The sequence below is a fragment of the Poromitra crassiceps genome (genome assembly GCF_964638095.1).
Source record: "Poromitra crassiceps genome assembly, chromosome: 4".
Classification (NCBI taxonomy): Eukaryota; Metazoa; Chordata; class Actinopteri; order Beryciformes; family Melamphaidae; genus Poromitra; species Poromitra crassiceps.
The window spans coordinates 77,342,796-77,360,243 of NC_139626.1; the positions used below are offsets into that span (position 1 = coordinate 77,342,796).

The 17,448-nt window shown below is 43.8% G+C and overlaps 2 protein-coding genes across 2 annotated transcripts in view; both read right to left on the reverse strand.

The window, feature by feature from the left end:
• The window catches only part of LOC310774396 (stonustoxin subunit beta-like), a 10,672-nt gene extending 10,382 nt beyond the window's left edge, over positions 1 to 290 (reverse strand). Inside the window, exon 1 of the mRNA XM_083634464.1 lies at positions 207 to 290. The gene's annotated coding sequence lies outside the window, so the exon portion shown is untranslated. The remainder of the gene's footprint in view (positions 1 to 206) is intronic.
• A 10,016-nt stretch (positions 291 to 10,306) lies between these two features.
• LOC310775954 (ERO1-like protein beta) overlaps positions 10,307 to 17,448 on the reverse strand; it is a gene marked incomplete at both ends in the record, with an annotated part of 72,609 nt that continues 65,467 nt past the window's right edge. The window contains 4 exons of the mRNA XM_083636076.1: positions 10,307 to 10,367; positions 13,698 to 13,831; positions 14,533 to 14,619; positions 16,322 to 16,391. Of these exons, the coding sequence (XP_083492202.1) occupies positions 10,307 to 10,367; positions 13,698 to 13,831; positions 14,533 to 14,619; positions 16,322 to 16,391 (352 nt within the window). The remainder of the gene's footprint in view (positions 10,368 to 13,697; positions 13,832 to 14,532; positions 14,620 to 16,321; positions 16,392 to 17,448) is intronic.

The following is a 17,448-nucleotide window of genomic DNA, read 5'->3' on the forward strand; positions in this document are numbered from 1 at the left end:
TAAGAAGAGTGACACATTGTTTCTGCCTGTTTTGGGCCTAAACATCACAGACAAACAGGCCACACCTTTAACAGCTGAGTTGTAGATTTCCCCCTGTCCTAGTTTAAATAACAGCTAAAGGCAGGCAGTAACATTCACTAAAGATCTGCTGATAACAGTCAAGAAAGTAAAACAGACTCGAAACTGTCAAACAGTTGTTACAATACCTTTAGCCAGGGAAAGTTATCTGCGTCACACTGAAGAAGGAAAAGAAGGAAATTAACCAACCCAGAGGGAGGCTTCTTCTCAAGTTCACTCTTTTCTTTTTTCTAGTTGCAAAACAAGTTTGTGCTGCAGGAAGTTGAATGTCCAAATATGGTTTGTTTGCCTGAAGAACACTTCCTGCTGCTGCTGACCTAATGTTACCTTTTGGTGAAGAAATGAATCTGCGCAGAGAGAGAGAGAGAGAGAGAGAGAGAGAGAGAGAGAGAGAGCGAGAGAGCGAGAGAGAGAGAAGATAAACAGGGAGAGGAAGAGGGAGAGAGAAAGGAAGAGAAACAGAGAGAGAGTGAGGGAAAGACAAAGAGATAAACAGAGAGAGGAGGGGAGCTAGGCCTATTTCTCAAAGCTTTGTTTTTATTTTGCTGTACTCCATAGAGGCTACAGGAGAAAATGATGGAAACAGAAACAAAGAAAAAGCACATGAACTTGCCATGTGATCACACGTTTGATCACGTGATCATGATATCACATGTTATGATAATGGTCAGAAACCAGGCAATCTGCCGTCAGAACAAAGAAGCATGACAAAGAAGCATGACGTGGCCTCCCTCTGCTTCTGTGGCACTGAACGGGTTCCCCAGTTTCAGACCATGATCTGCTACTAAAAAGAAAATGGTTCATTCTGGAGCTGAGGGTTTACAATTATAAGTCTTCATTGGCCTGCCATGCCTTTGACTAAATTTGTTTCATTCTAATACTTTGAAGCATCATTTTCAAATGTTTTAGTCTACATCAGGGGTGCCCAAATTCTTTCCCATGAAGGGCCAAAACTCAATCTGGGTGGAGGGCCGAGGGCCAAAAATAAACGTTGTGGAATTACATTAAAATGTATTGTGTTTTATAGAAAATTAACATTCTAAATGTAAAATAACATTTCAATATAATAATCTACTTTTTATCTGTTTGGTAATTGTAATAATTTGCAATTGGTTATATATATAAAAAAAAACATCTGCATTTGTGGGGAGCTTAAACATTTAATCAGTAAACACCCAGTTAAAAACAGTTGTATTTTCCACCTTTGTAATCAAGAGAGAAATTTGACTTAATTCACAACTTGAAAAATCCTCAAGGTACTTTGAAAATCAGCTTTATTGTCCATCTTTTGTAAACAATTTGCCATGACAATTTGCAGGGATGCAATCTCAGGAGTGAACACAGTATCCACAGCCACATTCAGACACTGTTTCACAAAGTCACCACATGAAAAATCTCGTCCACCCTTTGCAATCAGTGCAGATATAGGGGGGGGGGGGGGGGGGATCCCAAATCCGTGGCGGGCCAAAACAAACAGAGCAAACTTGGCCTGCGGGCCCCAAATTGGTCAGCACTGGTCTACATGGTTTAATAAGCCGTTCCCCTGTTTTTACCTCGGCCAAGGAGGTTATGTTTTTGATCCCGACTGTTTGTCTGTCTGTTTGTTGTCAGGATTATAGAAAAACAACTGGGTCTATTTTCAGGAAACTTGGTGGAAGGTTGTAACTAGGGATAGGAAGGTCGTAGAGCGGACGGACAACTTTGATGATAGAGAGGGCCACACGCCTCACTACCAGAGGGCCAGATTGTGACCGTGCACTTCCACCAGTAGCCTACTGTAACACCATCACTCCCAATTATAGCTACTCATTTGATGAAAAGGACTGGTAATCCAAGATTATACCAACATTTATATTTTTCATATTAAAATGCTGTAATTCTTCCATTCAGATGACACCAGAAACTTTGCTCTAGCTTTGAAACAGCCCGCTATAGCAATTTGATGGTGTACATCACCCAAATATGTGATATTCATCAGATTTAGTAATGTTGTATGTGCAATGTGTTTGTTACAATAGCGTTAGCTCAAATGCTAATGTTAAACAGTATGTGGATGGACAATGCTAACGCCATTAGCGCCATGTCCTGGGTTGTTCTGGACCTAACCAAAAACGTCTGCCTTGTAAAAAATAAATAAAAAATAATCAGGGCTTGAAGGGTGGGTAGGGGGAATGGCTAGGTGTATCTGAGGGGGCGTGGTCAGGAAAGGGGGCAGGACCAGGGAAGAGGGGCCATAGGGATAGAAAGGTCTTCGAGAGTCAGGGTTTGAAGGGTGGGTAGGGGGAGTGGCTAGGTGTATCGGAGTGGTGGGAGAGGGCGTGGTAAATAAAGGGGCGGGGCTAGGGAAAAGCAGCCGTAGCTAGGGATAGGAAGGTCTGAGAGAGTTGGGATTTGAGGGGTGGGCAGGGGGAGTGGCTAGGAGAATGTGGGTGGGTCAGGGTTCTGATCTGACTCACAAAATCCGCATATCATAGTAGACTTCAGTCTACTATTAGCCTGGATGGAAAAACCTCGCTCCGAGTTTTCCGGCTATGGGCGGAAGACTGCTGTGCCGAAAACACTGCAGCACCGGAAGACGGGTCCGGGTCTTCTTCTGTCTTCCTGCCTCAGTAACGCATACCAGGCTCTCTCCCGTCTGAGCCTGGTGACGCGAGGTTAGTCTACTATGATATGCAAATTGGCCTTAGAAGAGGTCTGCACTCTCCGAGTACACTTGTGGTTCCTAATACTTTTTATTGTTTAATGGATGTGAATTTACTCATGTTTAGTCAATGCTTTTCTAAACATGTTTTGTTTGTTTCATGACCTTTATAGAGAATCAGCTAACTCAATATTTGACAACACTTGATTCAGTTTCTTTTCATTCATTATTTTATATAAATTTCTGTTTTGCTATATTTGAACTTGTCATAACTTATTTGAAGTGTGGAGCTTATTTAGATGCATGTATGTATCATTGTCTATTTTGTAATTTATTAGGCGTGTTTCAATGCTTTTTCCTGACTGATTAGCTTGTAATCACTTCAAGGTGCTCAGTCCGATAGCGTCAATGTCCTCTGCTCTGAATGGATGGGGGCATCTCCTATGTGTATAGAGCGCCAAAGTTACACCCTCTAACGCATTCAGCATACCAAGGTGACTGAGTGAACACGTTTCGGGTACCTGACTGCTGTTGTCGCAGTTCACTTTCACGTTTTCTTCTTTTTTTCATTGCCAGGGAGATAAATCTGCTTCCTCTTTCAGCAGTCAGCCAGTAAACTTGACTTGTAGTGCTGTTTACATTGATGCACGCTAAACACATGGGGCAGGCAGAGAGGAGCAAGAGCGGCCAAAGAGTGTTGGAGGCAAGAATTGACACATTTGCTTATTGACATTGCTTTGGCCAATGGCACAACAGCACAGAACCGTGACAGCCAATCAGAGGTGTCTTCTCCTGGTCAAAATGTCAGGTTTGCTATGCGGTGTGTTGCAATGATCGAGGTATTAGTTGTCACTCCTTAGCAATGTAAGTGCTTTTGTGCAATTTGCGGGGCCTTTGACAGTGTTGGGGGCCTTCCGCTAGTTGCGTAGTGAGCCTATAGGGCGGACCGGCTCGGAGTCATTTAGACTTGTGTTGAGCTTTTGAAAGTGAAACCATTTCGCAATTGTTATAAAAAAAATAAACAATTCAGCATTTTAGGAATGTTCTAGAAACACGTGACCATAACTTTAAATATGTTCAAGATACGAACACCCTGGAATGAAACGAAACCACCAGTCACCAAATTTCCTAAGTCATTTGTACGGCTGAGAGTGGCTGAGATGCTATAAAAGGGGCGGGGCCTAATTGCAGATCACTCACACACACACACACACACACACACACACACAGAAAGGCTAACCTAAGACAAAAGGTAACATTATTATTCATGCTAAACTTGTTGCACAAATAAATACTTCTCAGTATTTCTGTTCTCGGTGACTTCAAGAAAAATAAGTTAAAGTAATGCAAAAAATAAAAATGCTCCTGCATAAAAATAAAAGAAGGAAGTTGAGAATGGATTTAGATTCTTATCTGAATTGATTATTTCCCCCTCTGGCGCCCCCAACAGCCTACCTACAGTAGTATAGGATGGGTCAAATGCGGAGGATATATTTCCACAAATGGATAATAAAGTATAAAAATACCCCCCTCCCTCCGCTGACCACGGGACTGTAGCTTATATATCCATATGCAAATTATCACATGGTGTCATCTAGCCACTTCTAGTCATTTTCTGAATGACCAATAGCTACAGTGTACTTTCTTTGTTACAGTATCAGCAACACTGCCAGCTAGAAACATCAGTTTGCTCCAGACCCGTGCAGAAATTCGTTGACCAGTAGAAATAACCAGACCAGACGCAGTTAAGTGATGTCCAGAAATATTTATTACTCTGTTCAAATAAATATACTCAACAAGTAACACACATCAGTATGGGTGCAACCATATAATATCCATATAGATTTGAAAGAAAAAAGAAATAAACTTTCGTCTTTGTACAGGTTGATGTGAAGCTGAAGAGCGGAGAATTGATTTTTTTTTTCCAAGTTTAAGGCCGACCATGGATGTGCTGTCAGCCTGCAGGCTCAGAGGACACGCGTGCACACAGCCAATCACATGTGCTGTCAGCATGTAGGCTCAGAGGACACGCGTGTACACAGCCAATCACATGTGCTGTCAGCCTGCAGGCTCAGAGGACACGCGTGCACTGCACACAGCCAATCACATGTGCTGTCAGCCTGCAGGCTCAGAGGACACGCGTGCACACAGCCAATCACATGTGCTGTCAGCCTGCAGGCTCAGAGGACACGCGTGCACATGGCCAATCTCACACACTTCACACTTTCTTTCTCACGTAGATGAAAAGCACACGCACAAACACTGTTTTGTGTTCTAACTTGCATTACGCAAACAGAAACCTGCCACACACACACTTAGCCTCATGCACACACAAACACACTCTTTCTATCTCAAGCTGATATCCTATATGTGTTAGAAGGCCCACATCTTCAGGACCACAATGGAAATAAGTTTGGCGACTTTATTGTGATATCCTGACAAATTATTTGATGCTGTATGCTTGTTGGTGTATTGTGTTTTTTTTTTACTTGTCAAATAAATGAATTCATTCATTCGTTCATCTGAGCGATATATGAGTGTAACCCAAATGTCTATCTTTTCTATGCTCAAAGCGTATCTAGTGCATGGTGTCTGCTCTGTGCAGAAGCAGCAAAATGTCAAGCTCGTCTACTAAAACGCCACATCATAACTCCAAAGCATACTGACAAGATGATCAAAGAATAATTAAAATCAAAAGATAAACACCTCCTGGAAGGGTATAACACACACACACACATACATACATACAAACAAACAAACAAACAATAGTACAGCGTAGGCAACATAAAACTCTTTGGTCCACTTCATCATCCTATAGATGAATAGTTTTGCTAACGAGCAGGAGAAATATCCAGCTGAGACTGGACAGGAATGACCAATTAAGGGATCCATATAAAATGACCAGCTGGTATCTGGGTAGTGTCGAGGTAAAAGCACACTACTACCATGGCGGAGACCCGGGTTCAATTCCCGGCAGCGGTACTTCCGGCTGGGTCAGACGTTCCTACAGACACATTTGGCCGTGTCTGCGGGTGGGAAGCAGATGGGGTACGAGTCCTGGTCACTGCAACTAGTGCTTCCTCTGGTCGCTCGGGGCCCTGTTTGGTGGGGAGGGGAACTGGGGGGAATAAGCGTGATCCTCGCACTCGCTAACGTCCTGCCGGTGATACCCCTCGCTGTCAGGTGAAAAGAAGTGGCTGGCAACTAGTCTGCACATGTATCGGAGGAAGCATGTGCTAGTCTACAACTCTCCCCAGCTCAGCAGAGGGGGTGGAGCAATGACCGGGACAGCAGCATACACAATTGGGGAGAAAATGGGAGGAAAAAACTGAAAAAACTGATTAAAAAAAGAAAGAAAAAGTGAGGCGTTCATTGTCTCCAACATAAAGTGACGTAACTTAACTTAAAGTTCAGCATGTCACCAAACTGCACAGTGGACATGGTCATGTCCTTTGCTTGTTTCATGTTGCTTATTGATCACGATACAGATTATAGGAAGGGCTGCAGGATGATATCAGCGTTTCATTACTCATCAGTATCGATGATGTCAGCATGTCATGGGTATCAGCTGATAAAAGCTTTCAAATGAAATATCACATCGGCCTGAAAGGAACATTTCTGCCCATATGACAGGCCGATAAACTGATGCTTTAAAAGGGATACGACAACTTTTTGGGAGTTTCGGCCATTTGTCATATCGCCCACCCACACATTCTTTACCCTCACTCTCCATACAGGATACAGTGAGCTACACTTGTCCAGTTACTTAGTATTGGAGGAAACGCTACAGCCGCTCAAAGTCACCAAAAACACACATTTCTCTATGTACTGCACATGTTGTGACTCGGGTACTCGCCACACGATGAGATAATAATTCATTTACGTGAAACATCATTTTCGTAGTAAATCCCCACACCGAGTTACTTCCTTGTTTGCCTGTACACAACGCTTCCGCTGTGTGTTTTAGGTGACTTTGAGCGGCTGTACCGTGTATCCTGTATGGAGAGTGACGGTAAAGGTATTGCGTATGTAGGTTATGTATGTGCGATATGGAAAATAGACGAAACTCCCAAAAAGATGGCGTATCCCTTTAATTATGCACAAATGCTCAATGCTCGACTTGATTCTCGACATCATGTCCCCGGTGCAAGGGTTCGTGCGAAGCTACCTGTATTGTCAGAACTGTCTCAGGGAGAGCATCATCCAAGCCTGTTTAGTAGGATGAATCGTACAGTTTTGTTTGAAAAGAAAATGTGACCCAAAAATATATATATATATATATATATATATGGCATGTTTTACATAATCTAAGTTGAAGTAGTTTTCTTATTTCTCTGCCCAGTGAATGTGTACATTTTGAAAAGCATCGTTTGTATGCATCTGCCAGTGGGCCATCACGATAAGAATAGGCATAATTATGTCTTATACAATAGGAGAGACTTGATGTTCTCTGAAATTAGGTGGCAATCTGCCAAGAGTTGGAAAATATCAGCAAAAATATATATTTTTTGTCCACCAGATCAAGCTTCCAGGACGGCAGCCATCTTGCTGTGACCCATTGGACTAGCTTCTGTAGCCTATGAAAGGACCCACAGCACATCACTGAGCTGAGAGGTTTTACAGCAGGAACCAAAGCAACTTCTGTCTCCTTGCTGCCATGGATTGCTAACAAGCTAACATGCTAATGTCGACGAGAAGAGCTACGTTAGCCACGTCGCTAATTGAGCTAGAGAGAGAAGTACAGTCTGATGAAGCTACGTTAGCCTCATCGCTAACGGAGCGAGAGAGAGAAGTACAGTCTGTGATGAAGCTACGTTAGCCTCGTCGCTAACGGAGCTAGAGAGAGAAGTACAGTCTGTGATGAAGTTATGTTAGTCTCGTCGCTAACGGAGCTAGAGAGAGCAGTACAGTCTGATGAAGCTACGTTAGCCTCGTCGCTAACGGAGCTAGAGAGAGCAGTACAGTCTGTAATGAAGCTACGTTAGCCGCATCTCTCTAACCACAAGGTAACCCGTCCACTGACCACTATGCCTCTCTTTCACACAGTCATATGAGGAACCTACTTTAACATGATTGTAAATGCACAATGTATATGACGTCTGACTGAGGCAACAATTACTTTCAAGGGAACCCAATGGCTCCAAGTTATCACGTTTCAACTAATCTGGTCTGATTAATTTGATGCTTTAAGACAAAATGGCCAAAAGCTAAAATAACTAAAATAATAACAAAAACTGAGTGGCGTTTTTGCAAACAAACAGCAGCAACTAGAGAGGCAGACAGACAGACTCTCAGATTCTCACACACAAACACAGAAGAGGGAAATGCAAACTGCTGCTATTAAGCTAAATATGGAATCTATTATAGTCCACTTTCAATAGCTGAAACTGCTGATACACACACACACACACACACACACACACACACACACACACACACACACACACACACACACAATGTAGCTTACTGACAGATTAGCCTGAGATGCTAAACAGAAGCAGGTTGGTCCAGATGGTCTGGTATCAAACATCATTCTCCCTACAGAGGGAGAAAACAGCAGACTATAGACTGAGTGTCCATATTATATAGAGCACCGCAGGGATGACATTTTTGTAGGCTTAACCAGAAAGCGTCGCCATTTTGGTTTGTCAGTGGAAAAGTCTATGGGCTTTTAGAATGGGGATTTCACTTAAATGCATAAAATAAGGTCTGTGGTTAAGAAAAGGTTATGGGAACGTGACTTTGGGTTCAGCAGGATAATCTTCACAAACGTTAAGCATTTTCATGCCTTTTGAAGCGTTTCCTAAAAATCGTGTTTGAAAAAACGCATTTACGTTCCAAAAGTCATAAAAGATATTCATGTTTGTGAAGATTATCCTGCTGAAACCAAATTTGCGCTCCCATAAACTTTTGTTAACCACAGACCAAATGCATTGAAGTGAAATCCTCATTCTAAAACCCCCATTCACTTTTTCACTTACGAACCCGGAAGTATACTTCCGGACTCATTCCTGCGGCGCTCTATAGCGCGCGTGCGTGCGTGTGCGTGTGTGTGTGTGTGTGTGTGTGTGTTTGTGTGTGTGTGTGTGTGTGTTGCCTGGAGCAGTTTTTGTGAGGAGAGATAAAAAGCGGATTACAACGTCACAACATTAGCTTAGCAGCTGCTAGCTTAGCACTCAGCTTGTTAGCTCTTGTAGCAGACAATACAATATTGTTGAACAAGCAAAGGCTTGCCAGATATTTTCAATACATGTCGGGTATCCAAACTGCCTTTATGATCGCTGTTAAATTAACGTAAAGTCACTGATTACAACATCGCATTTCTCCACCGCCACTTTCACTCTCTTCATATTTGTTGTTTGTTGTTGCTATGGGAAACAGCCAGTGTCTCTGTGATTGGTTCATGTCACCCAATGCTTTTTTTTTTTTTTTGTAACATTACAAGTTGAACATTTCTCAGCTTTCAAAGCGCTCCATCTAACTACTATAATAAGGCGGCCCGGTCTCGCAGAGCACAATTGCTCAACTGCGCATGATGAGCGAAGCTTGCTAGCTGCGTGCACGAGCGCGTGAAGCGTGCGAGGCACGCTAGTTGCTAGTTGCTTTTACTGAGGAAGGTGCTCAGAGGAAAAGGATATATAGGACACTCAGCCTAAGAAAACAGAAGAAAAGCGCACGACACGCAGCAGAGTCCTGCACCTGCGCGGTTCACACAGCAGACGGCAGTCTGAGCAAACTAGCCCCGTCCAGACTCCTCTGCTAACGGCCGGGTTCTGCCTGGGCAAAGAGTTCTTACAAGTCCTGATCCATCCAAATCTGCTCCTCACAAGCGGTCAAATCCAATGTGACGCATGTAGAGGCTGTGGTCAGAGAAGACAGGAACATTTAGACTTGAACAGTGGAGTTTCCCCCATCTGCTTTACCTCAAACACGTTGGTTTCCTTTATGCCCTGCTCCTTTACAAACTGCCCGTCCTCCGGATCCAGGATCTGAACACATGATACAGGACATGCTAATCTGTTAGCAGGCTAGCATCAGTCCATCCAGTCACTGAGGGCTTTGGTCACTTCCATCAGCAACATCCATACGGTTAGAAAGTCACCAACACATTCAGTCAACCTGGAACTTCTCCATGTCCGCTTCTTGAGACTCAAACCAAAGATATAAACAAAAATATGATGTTGAGATTCTTTTTAAAGGTGCCAAAACAAAGGAATCAAAAATGTTGTGGTCAAAAGAGTTTTGGTTTAGTCACCTGCTGACCATTTTGACAAAAAGAGAGAGAGAGAGAGAGAGAGAGAGAGAGAGAGAGCGAGAGAGAGTATGGGCGGGGCAGGGGGGGTGTCTCTGGATGATTCATGACTTTAAGTCCATTTGACAAAAGCAATAGGCTGAAAGTTAGCGCTCAAGATCTTTGAGGCCTTTCAAAAAAGCAGGGGTGGTGTTACAGGAAAACAGAGGTTTAACTGGGTGGGTGGGTTCAGTGTTGAGCCAGATGTCCCTGAAGAAGGCCTTATTCTGGGCTAGGATAAGACTATTGCAGTTCCCTGTGGGCTGGTGCCACCTGCTGGCCGGGAGGAGCGGCTGTTACCTCTTCTCCTTCAACAGAGAGCGGAATGTGTGCAGCTGCTGTATGCTGGTGGACAACCTGAGGGAGAGAGAGGAGGGAGAGAGAGAGGGTGGGAGGATGGGAGAGAAAGAGAGAAACATGTAACAAAACAACTGTCACATTTAAAGTATACAGAAATAACTGATAGTTGCGATACGATCATCGTGTGAACTAGGGCTGCACGATGAATCGTATTTTCATCGCCATCGCAATATGAACATATTGCAATAAAACACCCTGCAGACTGCCTGAAACGCAATGAATAACAAAAATCATTTTTATTTACACGCACCCTGCATTCACACTCAGAATGTGATGGTTTTGTATCGTGTTGTAAATCCAGCGCACCCCTTTCCCTTGCAGCGGTGCACTCTGCCCCTCCTCCAAAGCCCAAACAGGCTGTGTGTAGTTTCAGCTTCAGCTTGAGTCGCTCACAGAGCGTACAGTAATTCACCATGAAAACTAACATTAAAATAATGAAGTTTGACTGAGCTCCCAGGCACTTATATGCACTTAACTAGCTATCCTGTGTGCACAAAGTCTCCCAATTGACCGGTCAGTTCAGAGACATTTGATTAACTTAATCTGCTAACCCTAACCCAAAATCTGCTAACCGCAACCGCAACCCTAACCCAAAAACCTACAATCTGCTAACGCTAACCCAAAAACCTACAATCTGCTAACCCTAACCCATTGACATATATATAATGGACCAACGGAGCTCATTGACTTTGACACAGCAAAATGAAGCTCACTTCGGGATATTGTTTGATTTCGTTTGATTGGTTGAATGGATTAATGCTACACGAAAGGACGAGGAAGGGGGCGGCTGCCCCTAGCGGCTGCCGGGGGAGTTTCCGAATTTGCCCTGTCTCTCTTATCGCCATAATGCATTATGGGTAGTCAGCTACTTTGGCTAATGGTAGCGGCTAACGCTACTTACTTTACATTGCAGTAAAACGTCAGTGAATGACCAAATTGATTTAACTTTTAACCATTTTGAGTAACACTGTTTCCATACGGACCCGAGGCGTTGGTTAGTTGTTTATAACGTGACTATATAGAGAGCCGCAGAAACGAGTCCGGAAATCATCGATGCTAACAGTCCTGGTTCTTCACTGTTTTCGCCTATGGGAGTTTTGAATGGGTTTTTGGCGCGATGCTTCTAATAATCTCTCTGGGCAACGCAAGCTTAATCAAACGCAAACCAGTGTTTAGTAATATCATCTTCACACACGAGGACCACTTTTACGAGTTTTGAAGCTTTTACGTGCCGTTAAAAGGGCGGCTAGCTAGCAAACGGCTAAATGAGACTACACTGTTGAGTCGATGAGGATATATACGTCAATAACGTCACCACTTCAAAGGACGAACACGGAAATTCTCTTTCCCTCACCTGGTTCAGCCCCGTTCAGCCCGGGGTAATCAGTGCACACATCAACAACAGTCCAGGTTGAGTGCTGACGTGACGTGGAAGCCTATGCGACAGTGTGTAGTTCTGGATTAGCTTAGCTCGAGCTTTTTACTTCTAGGGCTCGCCTTTACGCTACAAAACTCATGAAAGTGGTCCTCATGTGTGAAGATTATCCGACTGAACTCTGGTTCGCGTTTGATTAATCTTGCGTTGCCCAGAGACCGTATTTGAAGCATCGCGGCAAAAACCCATTCAAAAATCACAATCTGCTAACCCTAACCCAAAAACCTACAATCTGCTAACCCTAACCCTAACCCAAAAACCTACAATCTACTAACCCTAACCCAAAAACCTACAATCTGCGACATAAAGATGAATATTATTAATGATAATGAGGATAATGATTAATGTCCATTTATTAACTGGCCCCTGGCCTCTTGTCATTTTGCAAAAGTGGCCCCCCAGCCAAAGCAAGTTGAGTATCCCTGGCATAGGCTATAGACAAATGGATTGGGGTCTATGTTAGCAGTATTTACAGCAGAAAGACATAGGAACTGTATAGCTAATATGCAGATTTTCCTCATATTGTGTAGTCTAAATCTGACTGATCGTCAAGTGCGTGAGTTCTAAGGATGCTACGGTGGGAAATCGCACATCGACCGTCTAAAAAATATGGACAGCGTCACTCGTTTTTTTTTAATCCTGTTTTGAAGCCTAGTGTGGCCATCGCCATCCTGGGTTTCTTGTGCAGCTCTCCCAAGACGAGCTGTGCGGTAGGGCTGTCCCGATGCGTCGACGTCATCAACTACATAGTTGCGTCGATTTGCATAATGTGCATCGATGCGTTGAAATTAAGTCAGATTAAGTGAAGCAAAGATAATTAATACACTAGATAGCTCCGACATGGGGGGGAGTGGGCACACACATTCAGTGCCACAGCGTCCCAGGAGGGAATTGAACCCATGACTTTCTTGCTGTGAGGCAACAGCGCTACCACTGCACTACCACTGCACCACCGTGCCCGCAAAGCTCGGTACACACATAAAGATAATCTGGCTAATTTTGGCCCAATTTTCCCCCTTCCGACCAAGGACAGCAAACGCCCGATTATCTGATGGCTCTAAAGATGATCCTACAAGATGATCTTGTGGTGTGAGGTGTGTTAAGAGTCCATTTCTCCCCACCATCTGCTCGGAAAATGATCAGGGCAGACGATCGTAAATATTAAACCTGTTCAATATTTACGATCAAAAGTCCTCTTGTGTGTGGGGAAAGCCGACAACTCCTGAGTCTATTTAACGTTTATTGCGTTAATAGGCTAATAACATCAGCCATTAGCCATTTGAGAACAACTCACCTCCAGCTCGCACAGTAACATATACAAGTCCATGTTCACGCAGTCTCCACCATTTTGTCCATAGTTTTTCCTTTCTTCTACTTTGGGATTTTTCAGTTAAAATTAGACCCAAAACCACCATCATACACTCTTCCTGCATGTCCTCTTCCATGTTTGTTTACACTCGTTCTTCTTCTTCTGTTTGGTTTAAGGCGTCTTCTTCTTTTCGTTCTCCGGGCGTTTATATGCCCTGTTGCACATGGCTGCCTCCTACAGGTCAGTCAGGGTACTACGTTAGATCACGTTTGATCACGCAAGATTTCTGGCTTGGGGGACGAGACTCTAGACTGTCGTAGGACAGATATTTATGTATGTGGTGTGCTGCATTGGGAATATCGGAGCACACCACACACAATACGATCAAAACTGTTCAATCCATGATTCTTTTATCTTCATGTGTGGGGTCTCTCACAGATAAAAAATCTGTTAAGATTTAGAAAATCTTTATGTGTGTACCAGGCTTAAGGCAGTCGTCTAGTCTTTGCTCCTCTCCGACACAGCGTCAGAGAAAAACTGTGAAAGCAAGTGTGTGCAGTGTGTTCAGAAAGGTTGACCCTACCTGCTAAAGCCGTTGAGTAAGGCCACAATCTCCTGTCGGGTCAGCTGGAAGCCTTTGGAGGGACTGTGTTCAGGGAGGTTCTTGATCTCCTTCTCAGAGAACAGGATCTTCAGAGCCGTGCCCAGGCCCTCAGTCTGACAACAACACAGTCACACACACGTCAGATCAACATCTCAGTGATCTTGTTTAACACATCTGCAGCTACTTCATTCTCCAAACATATTCTACCACCAACTGTTCTGGGCATTTTTTTCTTCTCAGGGTTCTTTAAATGGACAAATTCACCTCATGTTTCTTTCAAAATACAGAATATACGAATAGTTTTCTGCCCCTTTTATCTGGCTCCCCTCTCATTTTCTCTCAATTGTACCATTTGCTGCCACTAGATGGGGCAACAATGTTCAAATATGACTGTGTGCAGAAGCATTTTGCATACTGCCGAGCCCTGTAATATGGAATAGAATTCAAATTAATTAAAATATTTGAAAAACTTAAATGTAGTTAAGGACCTCAATTGCCCAGCTGTCACTGCTTAGAAGTGTGTGTGTGTGTGTGTGTGTGTGTGTGTGTGTGTGTGTGTGTGTGTGTGTGTGTTTTCCAAACTACCAGACTATTCTGAAATGCAGAGTTAAACTATCATCATGAACAGAATTACATCAGACCAAGCAGCAGATTTTATGCAAATAAACTTATGATCATTGTGTGTCCAACCGATTTCATGTACTTGAAACAGAGTAGTTGGAATATCAATTCAAATGTACAGATATTTTGCTAAAACCCATTAGAGCAAACACACACACAGCCCAAAGTATAATAAGAGACAAACATGTCCTACCTGCAGTTTTCCCCAGACCCGACACTTCGAGCAGCCGACACAGTCCATGATCCGAGAGATGTTTTTAAAATGGAGGCGGAATTCCTCCTGGGAGAGAAGAAACGAAACGAAACGAGGATGGTCAGAACTTTGTGTTCACTGTGGAGACTGGAGATAAGTTCAGATAATATATTCCCTAACCCTCATACTGAGTACAGGCATAGCTCATTCATACCTGCTGGCTTTCAGTTGCTAAATTATGTTTAGGACTTTTTCATATTGTCTGAAAGGTTGAGACTTCTGGGTGTGGGAATGGGATCATGAATGTAAACATAATCATCATCTTCAACCGTTTATCCGGCGTTGGTTCGCGGATGTAGCACTTCCAGCAGGGAACCCCAAACTTTCCTTTCCCTAGCCAGCTCTGACTGGGGGTTCCCGAGGCGTTCCCAGGCCAACATGGAGATCTCTCCACCTAGCCCTCGGTCTGCCCCGTTGTCTCCTCCCAGCTGGACGTGCCTGGAACACCTCCCTAGGGAGGCGACCAGGTGGCATCCTCCTTACCAGATGCCGGAAACACCTCAACTGGCTCCTTTTTAAACAAAGCAGCAGCTGCTCTACTCCGAGTCCCTCACATATGACTGAGCTTCTCCCCTTATGCCTAAGGGAGATGCCTCCACCCTCCTGACAAAACCCATTTCATCTGCTTGTATCCACAATCTTGTTCTTTCGGTCATGAGCCAACTTTCATGATCATAGGTGACCATGGGTCAATTTAAAAATGTCATTAATAACATTAATAACATGGAGCTGATATCACCATTCATGTTCCTGACAGAATAACATGTAGCTGATATCACCATTCATGTTCCTGACAGAATAACATGAAGCTGATATCACCATTCATGTTCCTGACAGCAGAATAACATGGAGCTGATATCACCATTCATGTTCCTGACAGCAGAATAACATGAAGCTGATATCACCATTCATGTTCCTGACAGCAGAATAACATGGAGCTGATATCACCATTCATGTTCCTGACAGCAGAATAACATGAAGCTGATATCACCATTCATGTTCCTGACAGCAGAATAACATGGAGCTGATATCACCATTCATGTTCCTGACAGCAGAATAACATGGAGCTGATATCACCATTCATGTTCCTGACAGCAGAATAACATGTAGCTGATATCACCATTCATGTTCCTGACAGCATAACATGGAGCTGATATCACCATTCATGTTCCTGACACACCATATACAGACTGTCACATTTTTGTCTTGCGCTGCATTGAATGTCAATATATTTTACAGTACATTGTCTCATCTATAGTGTGCTGCTGTTTAAATGACAGAAATACATCAACTTCCATACACTTCCTGTTTCCTGCCACGCTTCTATTGTATTTGAAGCGTTTTTCAGAGAGTCGGACATTGTGACAGCATCATCACACACACACACACACACACACACACACACACACACACACACACACACACACACACACACACACACAGAGCCAGTTTTACAGGCAGCCCTGGTTAATGAGAGGATTATGGAACAGGCTTAGTGTGCTTTTGTCATGCAGGCAGCACACACACACACACACACACACACACACACACACACACACAGTGAAAGCATGTGAAGCTGATGAAAATAAAGCTCGTCTGCTTCACTGCTCAGGCACAGAGAACAGACAGACACCTGCTCCACCCCTCCACTACAAACCACACACAGAAACAAATCAACCCTGCTGCCTCCTGCAAACACATGTCACACGACACTCTGCTGTGTGTTCACCTTTAAAGATTTGGCTTCCAGCTTGTGGCCGGCGAACATGGACTTCTCGTCAAAGTGCATTGGGAAAGCTCTGCAAGACAAGTGACACTGTTAGTTTCATCCTTTGAAATGGCGTTAAAACAGTGTGTAAATGAGTCTTTTCAACAACACAATTTTAAGAAAACGCTTCAAAAGTCATCAAAGTGGTCCTCGTTTGTGAAGATTATCCTGCTGAACACAAGCTTCACTGTTTCATAAACTTTTGTTAACCACAGACCTTATTTCTTGCATTTAACCAAAATCCCCATACAAAAATGTAATTGACTTTTCCCCTTAGGAACCAGCATGACTGTGATTTATTTTCATCCCTGCGGTACGCTATGTCCCAGACTGCAAAAGAGATTTGACAAGAAAGACATGGCCAAGAAAGCAGGAGCCGGTTGCACAAAGCACCTTAAGTTAAGTTGTCCATAAAATAAAATCGGTTGCACAAAACACCCTTTCCTTAAAGTTAAACATTTTAAGGAAAACGTGAGCACAAGATTTAAGGGTCTTTTGTGCAGCCGATTCTATTTTATGGACACCTTAACTCAGACTCTAAGGAAAATCTTAACTTAAGGTGCTTTGTGCAACCAGCCCCAGAACCTTAACACACATAACGTTACAGATCATGTAGCCTCCGCATACTACATGAACATAATAGTCTGTGCCACTTCACAGCCACACCTGCTGTTTTGAGGGGTGGTCTAGGGGGTCTAGGGGGTCGGAATTTAATGACTGACAGGTCGTAGCACCAATGAGAGAGTGGTTCATTTTCAAAAGTCAAAAGAGTCAGGTTGGGTTGGCGCGCCTCAGCGCTTAAGTCTTTACCGATTGGTGCCCCCAGAATTTCAGGGGAACCAATCACTGGCCAGGGTTTCCGACACCAGTTTGGCGCTAGAAGTGTCCCAGACGCGTTATTATGGAACCCACCGCAGCTCCGGAAAAACCACGCCCTGTGCCCACCTACGCAGCAGTCAAGCGCCGGGATTGCCCAGGCGCCCATGCTCACGTGAGCCAATGGGACGAGGATTTATTTTTCCAGCTGCGCTTCCTTGACAAGTTGGCCTCGCCTGCATGAAAAGCTCCGCGGCGCGCGCGCTGCCAAC